Genomic DNA, 14953 nt, shown 5'->3' with positions numbered 1-14953 from the left:
AATAATTTAAACCATAAACAAAACCTTTAAACAATGGAAACGTTAATCCAAAGCATAACATAAAACAACTGTGATTCCCCTGTTGTACCAGAGGTAAAAACCTGAATATCAATAGTTTACAACCATATCGAAAATATGTAAAATATCTGGAATCAAACCACTAAGTAACAATGGATAAACCTCATATAAGCCAGACTTTGATCCTTATTAACCGTGCCATGATCATCTGACCCATCCAACCCAAGATATATCTAATGGAATAGAATGCTCAAGATTAAAGTAAGGATGTGAGTGATAAATCGCCAAGTACGTACAATATGACTATACAAATATATATGTGCATGCACTAACCATGAGTTGTACCAAGGATCAAACTGTTATCTCTTGCTCATACTGAGGCATCTAGTGTAACTAGATATCCGGAATCAAACCAATAAGTAACAGCAGATAAACCTCCTATAAGCCAGACTTTGATCCTTACTAACCGCTGCCATGATCATTTGACCCGTCCAACTCAAGACATGTATCATGGAATAGAGTGTCCAATATGAAAGTAAAGATGTGAGTGATAAATCGCCAAGTACATACATAATGACTATACAAACATATATGTGCATGCACGAACCATAAGATTGTATCAAGGATCAAACTGGTATCTCTTGCTCATACTAAGGCACCTAGTGCCCAGCATGCTGGGCAGCCAAGACAGTTGCTGGCTCACACACTCTAACTGGACGTGAACCTAAAATGTCCTGGATAATCATAGCACGTTGGTCCATGGAAACATTGGGTGGTTCACGGTACCTGACGTCTAAGAAACAGGGTTGATTGACCTCATTCGATAAAGGCTAACTCAAAAGATACATGCTCAACATGATATGTGAATGCCGCATAAATATCATGATAGATAAAACATTCATAATATGACAAGTAAATGCAACACATAAGTATGCATACTCAGCTGCATATCTCAGTCAGTACTTATGTACCTTAGAACTGTCCTGGGTGTATTGGATGTCTACGCTCTATCCTAGAAATCATAACCAACACCAGGTTTACTTTAAATACTTTCTTATAACATGATTACTATCCCCTAAGTATAACTAAATCCCTCAGCTCATACCTTTGTCTGTAGTCAGCCATTTGAGGATGATAGCCTCATATCTCAATCTTCAAGTCACCGCCTACTCCACAATCTTTGAGCAAACCTTATGGATTCAAAGAACTATTGGGATAGCTTAGAATGCACTGCAAATCGAGATGAAATCTTGCAAATGATGTAAAAATATGAATCCCAAATGCTCTATTTACAAGCGGAGTTCGGAAGCTCCGATCTCACCATGCAGTGACATGTAGCCGTCGTCTTGACACATCAACAGACGCATGACTTTGAAAGGTCCGATCCTTGGTTTGGAAGGTCTGAACTCTGACGTGTCGATGTTCATTTGACATGATACTTCGAAAGCTCCGACCTGCCTTCAGATGTTGCATTCTAGATTCGAAAGTTCTGATCATGTTCAATGTTTCCAAACTGTTTTATGGTGATTCAAACTAGATTTTGAATAAATACTTCCATTGGCTTAAGTAATGATGCAATATTACAATAACATTATATAACTTTCAATTATGGTAGTTCATCCGAATACACCTCTTTGCTCTTGCGCTTCTAATCAACCATGAAATTTTGGAAGATTTACCTTTACTCCTTCAGCTAGGTCCTTTAGGGGTGTCAATATCAGACACGATCCACCAACTCGACACGGTTCAACCCGAAAAAAACCAGGTTTGGGTTTGAGATTTTCAAGTTCTGGTCAGATCGGGTTTGACCCGATAGCTGACCTGAAAAAAATGATCGGGCAGGGTTGGGTTCGGGTCAACCCGATTTGACCCGAAAATTTATTTTTTTTTTAAAACAAATAATTAATAAATATTGTCTACATTTTTATATATTATATGTCTGAAAAAATATTTATTGTATATTTATATCATAAATTTTCATAATTTAATATTTATTTTGAAAATTTTTAAACAATTGTTTATTTGATTTAGTAAATATATTTTATTTTTCTACAATTAGACTTTCAAATTTAAATTATATATATGAGGGAGATTTTGTTATTAAGTGTTTAAATTAAAATATTATTATTATTATTATTTATTTTATTTTTTGAATTTTATTTAATTTTCTTTTTAAAAAATTCAAAATCGGGTTAATCGATTTGATTCGGGTTGGGGTTGAGAGTTTTCGGGTCGGGTCGGGTCGGGTTCGGGTAGGGCAATTTTTTAAGTACTATTGCTCAAACCAATCCAACCCACCCAACCTACCCGAATTGACACCCTTAAGGTCCTGCAATTTAATTTTGATCATTTGTTATGCTTTATGTGGTTAAGAAATTTTCATTATAATATCCAAGGTCTACAAAATTCCTTCGATTTCTTAGGTGGTTAACCACTTATATTCACATTTGGTTGGTTCTCATTATATAGTTAAGGGTAGCTAATGTAGTCAACCTTTCTTAGTACATGTGGGTAATGAATGTGTGAAATGCATAATTATCTATTGGTATTCATACAAAAATATTACATGACAGAAAGTACTTGCAAACTTCATATCGTTCCTGGCCTACTCCTGTTTGAGTGCAAATACTTGGTCTTAACCCTGTGGATACTATTGAGATTTCCCATGATGTGATATTTGGGTCCTTGGATGAACAAATGCCTCTGACTGTCTCTTTTTGTAAGATTTTTCCATGGATCCCACTCCGGACTAATTACCTCTATTGGGGCATTCATTATTCAAGTGATCAAAACATTTTCACTTATAACATTCTCCGCTGGCTTTGCAACATTCCTCGGACATATGAGTCCATCCACAATTCCTGCACCGATCCTCTTGTCGGCCAATAACTTGAACTTTTCTCGATCTTGAGGATTACAACAAACTGGATCTCTTAAAAGACTATCCTCTTGGTCCCAATAGACTAGAACCCCGACTAGTTTGGATAGCATTATTCCTTGCTATACTAATCTCTACTTGCCTGCAATGGTTCACTAGTACCTCATACAAATTAGAATTATCATTCACTACTAGTTGATCATAAATTTCTTTATTCAGGCCATTTAAAAACATGGAATACTTGGCTTTAGAATTCTCGAAAACGTGCGGCGCATAGGATAAGAGGTCGATGAATCGCCTTTAATACTATTTGATATTCGAGTCTCCTTAATACAGATTCAGAAGTTCCATCTCCTTTTCGTGTAGAAGAGTTAGTGGAAAGTAGTTAGTCATGAAGGCCTTGCGGAAACACTCCCAACAGAATGCTCCATGCTGGTGAACTACTATAGTCTTCGTGGATTTCCAACATTTCATTGTTTTCCCATGAATCATGAAATCAGTCATTTCCCATTTATCCTATTTGTTATACCGAAAAACACGAAAACCCTGCTCCATCAGTTTCAGCTATACCCCGACCACATCTGAGCTCTCTCACCATGAAGTGTAGGTCTAACCTTCACAAAACCATAATATTAAGACGGTCTCGATGGCGTCTCTTGTCCTGATATTTGTGGCGATGATCCTTGTGACACTCACTCGAACTCTCATGGCGAACATAGATAGATTCATCCTCATGTTGATCACGTCTAGCTATGCCATGACCGTTCTTTTCTCCACAACTTCCTCTTCACGACTTTTGAAAGGAAACTTATGTCAAAGTATTGTATACTTCCCAAAATATTTTTCATGATCCGATACCACCTAAATGTAACGTCCTTACACGAGCTACCTACATTATATGTACTAACATCCAATTAAATAACTTAAATCATAAACAAAAACTTTAAATAATGGAAACAATAATATAATCCAAAACATGAAATAAAACAACTGTGATGTCCCCATTGTACCAGCAATAAAAACCTAAATTTCAATAGTTTACACCATATCGAAAGTCTGCAAAAGATTCGAAATCGAACCACTAAGCAACAATAAATAAATCTCCTGGAATCCATTGCTAGGATCAGTTAATATTGATGAAGTGTTTAGAAAAGAGGTTGAATAAATACTTCGATTTTTGAAAATTTTCAAATATGAATCATTTCTTTTAGGAACTGATCATGAAATCTTGTTTGTCAATATCGATCAGTTAACTAATAGTTTGTGGAAACAAACTGAAAGATATATTGAATATTGTGGCTAAAGTATAGTGATAACTGAATGAATAAAAGCTGGACACAAAGAGTTTTATAAATGTTCAGAGACTTCAACTGCTCTTATGTCACTTCTTCTATCTCAATGATAGAAATTCACTGAAAGCCTTTGATTGATCACAATGAATTGTAATAACACACTTCAATTGGACATAAACAATGTCAAACTGAAACTCTTATTTTTTCTTTTCACTTAAAAGTTGATAACTGAATAGCTCAGATCAGTAGTCTGAATGCTACGAATAAATCAATAAAGTATGAGCTAGGATTTGTCATTTGTAAATCGAAAGTGAATCGCAACTGCTTTGATCTATTAGTTGTTGTTCTTCTGTAATCGTTAACATTTTCTACAACTGAACTCATCAGTTATATATAGTCTTAGATTCCAACGGTCACATTGAATACATTTAATGATTAATATTCATTGAATAGTCTTTGTTAGGATCGATTGGGTAAGTGAAAGTGTTTAGAAGGGGGGGCTGAATAAACACTTTACGATTTTCAAATCTTTTTGATGGGGTTAATCAGTTTAGTGATAAACTGAATTCGATAATCTTGTTGTCAATGTCAATCAGTTAACTTATAGTGCGAAATAAACTGAAAGACAGATTGAATATGTAGAGCCCAAATTCGTACACGTAAAACCCATGCATTATTTATTTGTTAAATCAGTTATTTAATTTAAAATGATTTTCTTAGCCAGGCATAATTTATTTAAATGTATTATTTTAAATTAGTCATGTTTATTGTGATGCACGTTAAAATGTCTTTCGAGTTTCATGATTCAGGCGATTATTCGAGGCGGAAGTGAGGAAAAGAGACCAGTGACGATTTTGGCGATTTTAAACGTGGTATTTTATTTTAAGTTATGAATGGGGCATTTTAACCAATTTATTAAGTTATTAGTATTTTAAAGTCTAATTTATTTATTTAGTGATTTAAGAGTTTAAAACTTTTACAGTTAGCATTTGGTTTGTGTTATTTTTAATTAGGGGATTTTATTTAAAGGTTAGTAGGGATAGTATTTTAATTAATTGGTTAATTGAGTAACATTTTAATTAGTATATTGATTAGCATGGTTAATGGTTTAATTAAGTAAAAATCACTCCCTACATAATTCTAACACACGCGCACACACTCTACACACACACATACACGTATCACACAACACACACAAACACATACTCATCCATCCATTCATATTTTGGAAAAGAAAACCTAGGGTTCTAAAAGTTCTTGCAGCCACCCCATCCCCTTCAATTCCAGCAAAGTTTTGTCGAATTTTCTTCAAAGAAAATCGCACCACGTTCGTCCCGGATCAACCTCGCTTCTATCTCCGCTTCGGTATCGTCATTTCGGTATTTTTAAATATCAAAGGCANATAGTATTTTAATTAATTGGTTAATTGAGTAACATTTTAATTAGTATATTGATTAGCATGGTTAATGGTTTAATTAAGCAAAAATCACTCCCTACATAATTCTAACACACGCACACACACTCTACACACACACATACACGTATCACACAACACACACAAACACATACTCATCCATCCATTCATATTTTGGAAAAGAAAACCTAGGGTTCTACAAGTTCTTGCAGCCACCCCATCCCCTTCAATTCCAGCAAAGTTTTGTCGAATTTTCTTCAAAGAAAATCGCACCACGTTCGTCCCGGATCAACCTCGCTTCTATCTCCGCTTCGGTATCGTCATTTCGGTATTTTTAAATATCAAAGGCACGTATAATCTTTCTTTTGCTGCATCGATCATGTCATATTATGTGTTGCGTTGTTTTATGCGTAAAATATATGTGTTACGTTCTTCGTTTGAGAGGAAAATGATTTGGATCAGTTTTGAAATAGATTTTAGATCTGAAAACTCGTTTTTACTGGATTTTTTTAAATACTGCGATTTTTTCGTCGTGAATCTGAGAAAACTTTCAACATGAAAATCGTAGAACTTTTTGATACCTTCGATTTGATATAAAATTCGAAATATTTGGATAAATATTGAGTGAGTTATGGCATTTTTCGTGAGACTGCTCAAACTGCGTTTTTCTGAAAAATTATGTTATTGATGCGTTCTTGAAGTTTTGTGGTTGCAGGCTTCGTTGGGGATTGACGGGTGATCGCTGCTACGTTAGGTATGTTGTTAATGATGTTGGGATGGTCATTGACGTTTTGGTTCGCGTCGTTAGGCATTTGGGAGAACGAGTAGTCGTGAAAACTATTTTGGTGTCAAAATTCGAGTTATGAGAGTTATCGCGTTGCGTGTGGTGCGTCGCTTCTTTGGGAAAGTTTGGGACATTTTTATGGAGTCGAGTTTGGATCATAGTGTCCTAGGATGAGTCTCGAGGCGTTGTTCACCGTATGTGTAATCGGAATTGGAGAGTACAAGTTTCTGAGTCGCGGAGTCCAGTTGCTCGGCGCCCGAGCGGTAATTTTTTACCGCCCGAGCGCCACCCTTTCTGTCCGAGTGTTCTTTCCAGTAGACCTGGCGCTCGAGCGGTAAAGGTTTACCGCCCGAGCGCGGCCTCATCTGTAAAAATATTTTCGTTCTTTCTCCTTTTCAAGTTCTAATAGTGAGTTCAGGTCTTTTATGGTTGGGAAATGTTCACACGACACCTTAGAGTTTGTTTCGGGGTTTAATGTCATGGTTAGTATGATTAAACGAGGTCAAGTCCCGAGTGATCTAGAATTACATGAGCTATTTATGCACTTCGGTGGTGAGCTCGAGTACCTACGTCTAATTTATGAAAATTAGTGTTGAAATTCATTTAGTATGTGCAGCAGCGGCCCAAAGTGAAATCCAACGAATCCCTCAACACCAAGTAAGTATGTATGACGTGCAAGAAAATATTTTTAGTTTTTGAGATATGCTAAATGTCTTGTGACCAAATTATGTTTAGGATTGGAAAGCGTTAAATTATGAACGGGGACCAATCCGCCCGTTAAATTATGAACGAGTTAGATCGAGGTTGGAAAGCGTTAAATTATGAACGGGGACCAACCAGCCCGTTAAATTATGAACGGGGATCTCCTGTATGTGGCAGTGGATACGTCCCTGTCAGCCCAGTACTGTGGTTTAGTCTGATAAGGCGAATTATGTTATGGGTCACTTGCTTTGAAACATTCTCTACGCAAAAAATGATGAAGCTATGTATGTTCAACTATGCAGCACGTTTATGAAAAGTTTAAGTTATGGCACGTCTAAGTATGTATGTACGTATGTTCAAGTTTTAATACGCACGTTCAAGTTTTCAGTATGTATGTTCTATTTTGAAGTTGCATGTGGTTTTATTACGTAGTATTCGCTACTTCCAGTTTATATGTGTTGAGTCTTTAGACTCACTAGACTTGATCGATGCAGGTGAGTATGTTGATGAGGATACAGGAGGTGGCGACCGAGGAGCAGGCTTGGACTGAGTGGGAGGCTAAACCCGAGGACCGCCATGTTTAAGTTTTATGCAAAAGTTAAATTACTCTGATTTCACATTCTGATGGAAACACTTTGTGCAAACCTTGTGTTAGCAAATTTTATTGTAGTTATTTTGAACAATCATGTCTTATGGGGGACTGGGTTGAGATATTTTATGGCAAACTTTGAGGGTTATTTTATGTTTAAGAAAATTTTTAATTTTTCCGTAAATTTTAAGTATGAAAGTACGGTACGTTACAGAATACTTGAGAAATAAAGAACACAAAGATTTATGGATGTTCGGAGACTTCAAATGATCCTACGTCACTCTTTCTATCTCAAGGATATGATTTTGACTAAAAGACTTTGATTGATTACAGAAGTTGTAATAACCCACTTCAGTTTGGTCTTAAACACTGCCAAACTGAAACTCTGAGTATCTTTACAATTTTATCAGTACGCAATTGATATATTTTTCTAAGCACAAATGATTTAAAAAGATCGAATATAGTTACAATAATTGCTTGTGCTAGTGCTCGAAATATAGCCTGAAAGCTATGAATATATCTGATAAAGCGTGAGCTTTTTGTAACTGAGAATGATTTCCTTGTTCTTGTTTTTGCTAACTCGGTAACTATTTTTTTCTCTTCTCAGCTGATTTTCTCGGCTATTTATAGGCTTTACTCCCAACGATAATATTGAATGCGTTTAAAAATCATATATCCGTTGATTTTTCCTGAGTAGACACGTCATCATTCTTCTAACAATCGTACACTGTGGCATTCTGATATACGGTGCTCCCACTACAAGTCGCAGTCTACTCTTGTACAAATTGTCGTTTGTTGGCTACACTCTTTAACTGATGACGTGTCAAGCTGATTTATCAGTTGACTCTATAGCCGATTCGATGAGCTAACTGTGTAACTGATCAGTCTTAACTGATAATTCAGTTCGTTACATAGATTCAGTTAGCTTTAATTAGTTCAGTTGCATTCGATTGTTTTGCGCATTAATTATCAGTCGGGCAACTTCAGTTCAAGTCATTTCAGTTCAGTTACGTTCAGTTAAATTGATTAGTTCTGTAATCTTCGAACGCTCAATTTGTCAAACTCCGAAATTCTGATTCCAACAATTTCCCCCTTTTTGGTGTTTGACAAAACTTAGAATTCAAGAATTGATATGAACTGAACCTTGTAGATAAAATAATCTTTCATATGCAAATAATCTTTTACTATACAGATTCGTACAAAGAATGATAGAATTAAATAAAAGAATGAAAGAATGTCTTCTAACTGATACTCTGCCAAATCAAAGAATAAACGAATAGAGAATGTCTTCTTACTGATCTTTATTTCTTAGCTCTTTTATCAGCTTGTTCTTGATCAATTGGTTGACTCTGTCTCTTCTCTTATTGCTGTTGCTGCTCTACCTTCCCTTTTTTGTCAACACCACCAACTTGATTGGATAAAATGCGGACTTCTGAAGTGACTTGGGATATAAATTTTAACATTTGCTCATGTATCAAATCCATTCTCTTTGTCATGCTTGTTTGTATGAAATCAATTCGATTGATAAGCATGTCTTGAGTTTGGAAAAGAGCTGGTACTGTCACTCTGTCTTTTTTCAACTGATCTACTAGGAGAAATAAGGAAGTTATATCTTTTGTTGTTTGTGTGTTAGATCCTCATTTCAAATCTGAGAATGTTGCTTTTGTTCTTTTTGAGTATGTATGGAGAAGAGAAAGGAGGAAAATGAGAGGTGATCTAAAGATCTATGGGATATCTTTATATGATGAGTATCGAAGGAGAACTTCAAAAGAATTTCAATCTAATTCATCTGCTTCAAATAGTAAAACATTTGACATGTCAAGTTCTGGAAGCGCACATAAAAAAAAACCTTAATTTAACAAGAATACTTGAGGCACATAGCCATATGTGGAATTATGGATGCTGAGTCAGAGTTTGGAATAATATCTTCGTGAAGAAATAGAGTCTGGAAATGAAAATTTTGATACGTTGCTTTGGTGGAAAGTTAGCAAGCCTAGATTTTCTTTTCTTCCTGAAATGGCTCGTGATGTGTTAGCAATTCCTATTTCTACCGTGACGTCAGAAAGTACATTTAGTACTTGAGGACGTGTTCTTGATCCATTTAGGAGTTCCTTAACTCCTAAATTAGTGCAAGCTCTTGTTTGTGCATATTACAGTAGAAGAAGACTTGGATAAGTTTGAGAAATTTGAAGATGGTAAAAGTTACATATGTTTTTATATTAATGTGACAAATATTGTATTTTTAATGGATAAAACTATTTTTTTTCCAGATTTGGCCAACTGGGAAGAGGTGTTTTTGCATAACTCACGTGTAATTGCATCTAGCAATCAGGTATGATAAAATAAATTAATTTATACTAAATTTTAGTTTTAATATTAGGAATCTATTATTTATAAACTTTCATATTTGATTGTTGATTTATTATTTAGTGGGATATTAACATTTGGGCTTTTTTTTTTTTGAAGATGTTGCATTGATTTAATATTTAGCGAGCAAAATGATATCGTCTTCTTGGATCACCTCCCTTTCTTCATTCGGAATTGCGACGACATCATCAAGCATTATCTTCAGTAGCTTTTTTTTTCTTCATATTTTTGACTTTATTGCTATGATTTGATTTTTGAATATATGTGTTTATGTATCTAAATTAAATGTTTGAATAACTTTAATTTTTTAATAAAATATATTATATATTAAACCGAACAAACTGAACGTATAGATCGGTCCATTATATTACAAAACAAAAACCGAACCAAATTAGAACTGTTTGGTTTCGGATTACATAATTCAAAAACCGAAAACAGGAAAACAAAACAAAAATTAGATAAAATAAAACCGAATCGACCAATAAACACCCCTAGTTTCTGCAAGCAAAATCAGTTCATGAAATCCAGGCTGGACATATCTATTCAGATAAACCAACTTACTGATTTATTTTAAAATAAAACTTAAAAAAAAAAAATAGTGTTCCAAATTTCATTTGTCATGAAAAAATTCGTAAGATAGTAAAGCGTCGAGAAAAGTATAAATTCGATAAAAACAAATTTACATCTGTGGTCCAAGCGGCAATCGACTCATTAGATGCTGATACACTGAGGATGCATTAGGTGGATTCAAACCCGAATCGGTAACAGGCTCCATTTTGGGCTCACCCTTGGCCATCATAAAGCCCAGATTGTTACCCATTGGGCCGACCTGATTTCCCAAATATGCATGAACTGGCAGAACTGGCAGCCTGCCTGGGTTGGGACATAATCCAGCCAGAGCCAAACTGGCAAAACCTGGTTGATTTACACCAAACCCAAAACCCGGACCCGGACCCGGACCTAGTTGCGGGCGGCCGAAGGATCCTACAGAAAGAGTTTTGAATGGGGACGTGCCGGCATGAACTTGAGTAGGCTGGGGCCTGCGTGCAAGACTACTTGAAGTGGCAGCAATTGGAGCTTGTTGGTTAGGATGTGAACCTGAATTAACATGGCTGCTGTTTCTGGCCGCAGGGACGTCGTGATTGTGCTTACCCTCGTACGTAGTTATCACCGACTTCAGGTCGTGAGACGCCCTCTCCACATGCTTACGTACATTGCAGCCGGGGCTCGTGCACTTGTAGTAACTCCTGCACAAATACATATCTCAAAATGAGGCTTTGTACCGTTGCACTTTTGGAAAACTTTCGGTTTCCGATAATTTGAGACAAACCTTTTCTCACCCGCTCAAAGTAACTCAATTATCACAAGCTATTGACAAAAATAAATAATTGACCAACTCGATTATAATATATACCCCCACAAGCTATTGAAAAAATAAATAACCTAAACATCTTTTAGTTGATGGGACATCCAGTCTTCAGAAAACAAAACCAACCATTCATCTTATGCCCCAATTCATTTTTGAAACAAGTTTTCAGAAAACACTCTTAAAACAACAGAAAACGATACCAAACAATACCTAACGTTTTGTTGTGAACTTTTAAACGATCGAATCATAGATTCTAGGTGATTAATGATTTCACAAGAGAATAACCTGGGATTTGGGTTTCCTTTCACGACTTTCTGCCCGTATTTGCGCCATCGATAACCATCATCAAGAATGTCCACCTCACTAGTTGTTTGGACCACGACCCTGGGCTCCCTTATGGCTCTGGTGGCACCACTAACGTCTGAAGCATATGTTTCGATTCTCCTAGAACGAACAACAATAGTCAAAGATGCATTTCAGATAACTGTCATCTCAAGAATTCAAATAAATCACGTAAAAAAGGCGAGAGCCAGAACCTTCTCTTCGATTCTGATTCATCTCCTTCTCCATCATATCCTAAGGACACGCTGCCATGTGTTACACGATCATCATCATCATCATCTTCATTTGAGAAAGTAGACGACCCATCCACGCCATCCCCCAACTCGACTTGGCCAGTTTGAGTATGCAAGATATTAGTTCCAATACCATATTCTGGGCTCAATCCCGTAGATTGTGTAACGTCGAGATTTCCCTTTTGCAGAGTCGACCATATGAGAGCGTCATTGGCACCAGTTCCATGCTGTTCAGAGCCGAGCTGGACATCACCGAGTGGATTTGAAGATCCAAGGGCCAGTCTACGATTGAAGGGAAGTTTCGAGTGGTTGTGAGCACCCTTATAAATTATCTCTGTAATATCGCCTTCCTCAGAACGTTCAACTTTTTTCTTGACCGGACAATTTGGATGTGTGCACTTGTAATAACTCCGAGGATACTCACTTCCCTTTACTTGTTTCTGCCCATACTTCCTCCAATTATAACCATCCTCGGATGGACTCCCTCCAGCATTGGTGTCTCCATTGCTTAGTTGATCTCCATCATCCTCATGTGGTTCATCAAGTGGTGGAGAATGCTTGGCAGCATCGGCAGAATTATAAGTCGGCTCAGATGAGTGATTGCTGAGTCCATTGTCTTCTGCATAGGATATAGGGTAATTTGTTTGCTGAAAAACAGTTCCATTATTCTGAGAGGGAGATTTAGGAGGTTCATCGCGATAAACATCGACACTGGCATAAGGACTCAGAGAACAGGAAGGATTCGCCTGGTAAATCGATGGTAAAAGAAGAACAAATTAACACTCTGGAAGTTTGGTGGTGGAACAAAATCTAAAGATCGACCAAGGCACGGATTTAACAAGTATTTAATAAATGATATTATTTGCGTCATAATACAAGAAATAGACACGTGCTCGTTAAGAACGCATAAAAGGAAGAGGGATAGCAATTAATTACTTTGTTAACGGTATTAAAACAATGGGATAAACCAGATTCTGCCACGGTTTGGAATGCAAATGAAGACGCATTGAAATCTACACATGTATTCCTTTTGCCCATACCACGATCTTCTGTCATCAACGCAGGGTAGAGATTGTTTCCAGTAGAGGCAAATGAAAATTTTCCAGTTGTAGGAGATGGCAAAACCTGCGGACATAACGAGTCCATCAATTGAGAACATGAGGATAAAGCAATCAAACATCATTATGGATATGATTAATGGTCAGACCCAAGAAATTGTGATAGAGTACAGAAGCAAACATAACAAAAGACTTGAACAACGACTAGAATTCTGGTCATAATCGGACAACTAGTAAATCTTCTACTGTAATCAATCAACAAATCTGACTAGAACTCCTATTGATGGAATCTTGATAGTTAGCCAGACACCATAAGAGAAAGAGCTTACCGATAAATTAGAGAGAAAAACGGGAGAATCTAGCAGAGTTGTGGGGCTAAGACCGGGAGGGATTGTCAAATAAGGAGAATGAACTTCTGGGATCTTAGAAAGGTCAGCTGGTCTGATTCTGTCTGTATCCAATCGAGGAACGTTGATGCCAGTCCGAGCTGCCATCCTCTCTACAAGACCTCCACGAGAGCTCATTTGCCGAGCTGCATTTGAGTTGCATGCTTCATCTCCTACAACAGATCGAGCCTGATCCCTATTATCAGAATCTCCTGCAAAAAGGTGTCCACTGTTATTTTCACCGACAGACACAGCAAATGATGATGTTTTGACGTTGTTGCTGATCATTGAGGAGAAATCGCCACTTGGACTTTGGTTTGGAGTCATCCACTCTCCCATTATAGAAGTATGATCGTCAAACCCAACCATTTTTCGTTATCCACGCGAAAACAGACCGCAAAATAAATGAGCTGGTTGCAGAAGTAAAAAACTGAAAGAATTAGATATTCCGAGAAAGCTAGAATTGTCAATAAGATAGTAGCAAATTCCAGAGAATAATAAAGCAGCATAAACAAAAAGAAAAGAGGATACAGAATCCAATGTTTTGCTTGAGAATTCCACCCAACCCCAAGAAAGAAAACCATGTTTTCCCACTTAAGTGACGTGAAAAAAAAAAAAGAATCCCAGAACAACGAAGCAGTGAGTAGGCTCACAAGCATGACTTCAGTACTGCTTTTCTAATCTATTTACGAAAGCAACCAGTGAAATATATATCAATTAATTCGCAGTAAAATTCCCCAGTCATTAACATCAACAGAGAACATATCATTCGCTTAACAATCAATGAGATTTTTTGTCCAGAAACAATCAATCAGACATTTCCGTACTTTAAAGTCCCACTCAAATCCAGTGCATCCGAACTCCGAGCTCAAAACATTGAAAGGGAAAAGAAAAAAAGGTCCTAACAAAAAATAGAGTATGATTAGAACCCAGTAAAATCTCAATCTTTAAAAAGATCGCAAGCACATGATTTAACAAATAAAAAAGGCCCGTTCTTCAAATCTTAAAACCCATCGAGATCTAACAAAATGGGAAACAGAAAACAANAGAGGCAAGTTTTAGTACCTGAATACAACATAGAACAGTCAAAATTAAGATAGACTGGACCTTGTCTCTGACCCCTCCTCAGATTAATCTTCGGTTAACCATTTTTTTAACCACTAAATTAAATCAGAGAAAAGAGAACCATTTTTTTTTCTTCAGAAACGACACCACCCCATCCCACCTCCACCTCCACCTCCAACTCCAACTTCCTCCTCCTGTCGATTTCAATCTTTTTCTCTCACTACAAAAATGGTTCAGCAGCTAGCAAAAAATGCGATCGCTGGTAACATTAAAAAAATAATAAAGATTTTCGCAAACCACTTATGGGACAAAGTGTGGGGGTTTGTTTGGGAGTTATGTATGGTTCTTGGGATCTTTATCGAAACAAAGATACTGTGCATTAGAAGTCTTTCATACTGACAAATATCAGTCTCTATACTTTTAAATAAAACAATTTCTTGTCCAATTTAATTAATT

The 14953-nt window shown here is 36.6% G+C and overlaps 1 protein-coding gene across 1 annotated transcript; it reads right to left on the bottom strand.

The window, feature by feature from the left end:
- Positions 1-10580: 10580 nt before the first annotated feature.
- On the bottom strand, positions 10581-14678 carry LOC140981204 (probable WRKY transcription factor 2). Its single transcript, XM_073447527.1, has 6 exons — positions 14498-14678; positions 13376-13842; positions 12925-13113; positions 11950-12734; positions 11699-11857; positions 10581-11291 (listed from the first exon to the last, which is right to left on the bottom strand). The coding sequence occupies exons 2-6, from the start codon at positions 13799-13801 to the stop codon at positions 10724-10726; spliced, it is 2127 nt and encodes a 708-aa protein (XP_073303628.1). The 5' UTR covers positions 13802-13842; positions 14498-14678; the 3' UTR covers positions 10581-10723.
- Between the last annotated feature and the right edge of the window lie 275 nt (positions 14679-14953).

This window comes from Primulina huaijiensis, chromosome 1, assembly GCF_012295235.1.
Source record: "Primulina huaijiensis isolate GDHJ02 chromosome 1, ASM1229523v2, whole genome shotgun sequence".
Lineage (NCBI taxonomy): Eukaryota > Viridiplantae > Streptophyta > Magnoliopsida > Lamiales > Gesneriaceae > Primulina > Primulina huaijiensis.
The sequence above is the reverse complement of the archived record's forward strand: the minus strand, read 5'-3'. Positions and strand labels throughout refer to the sequence as shown.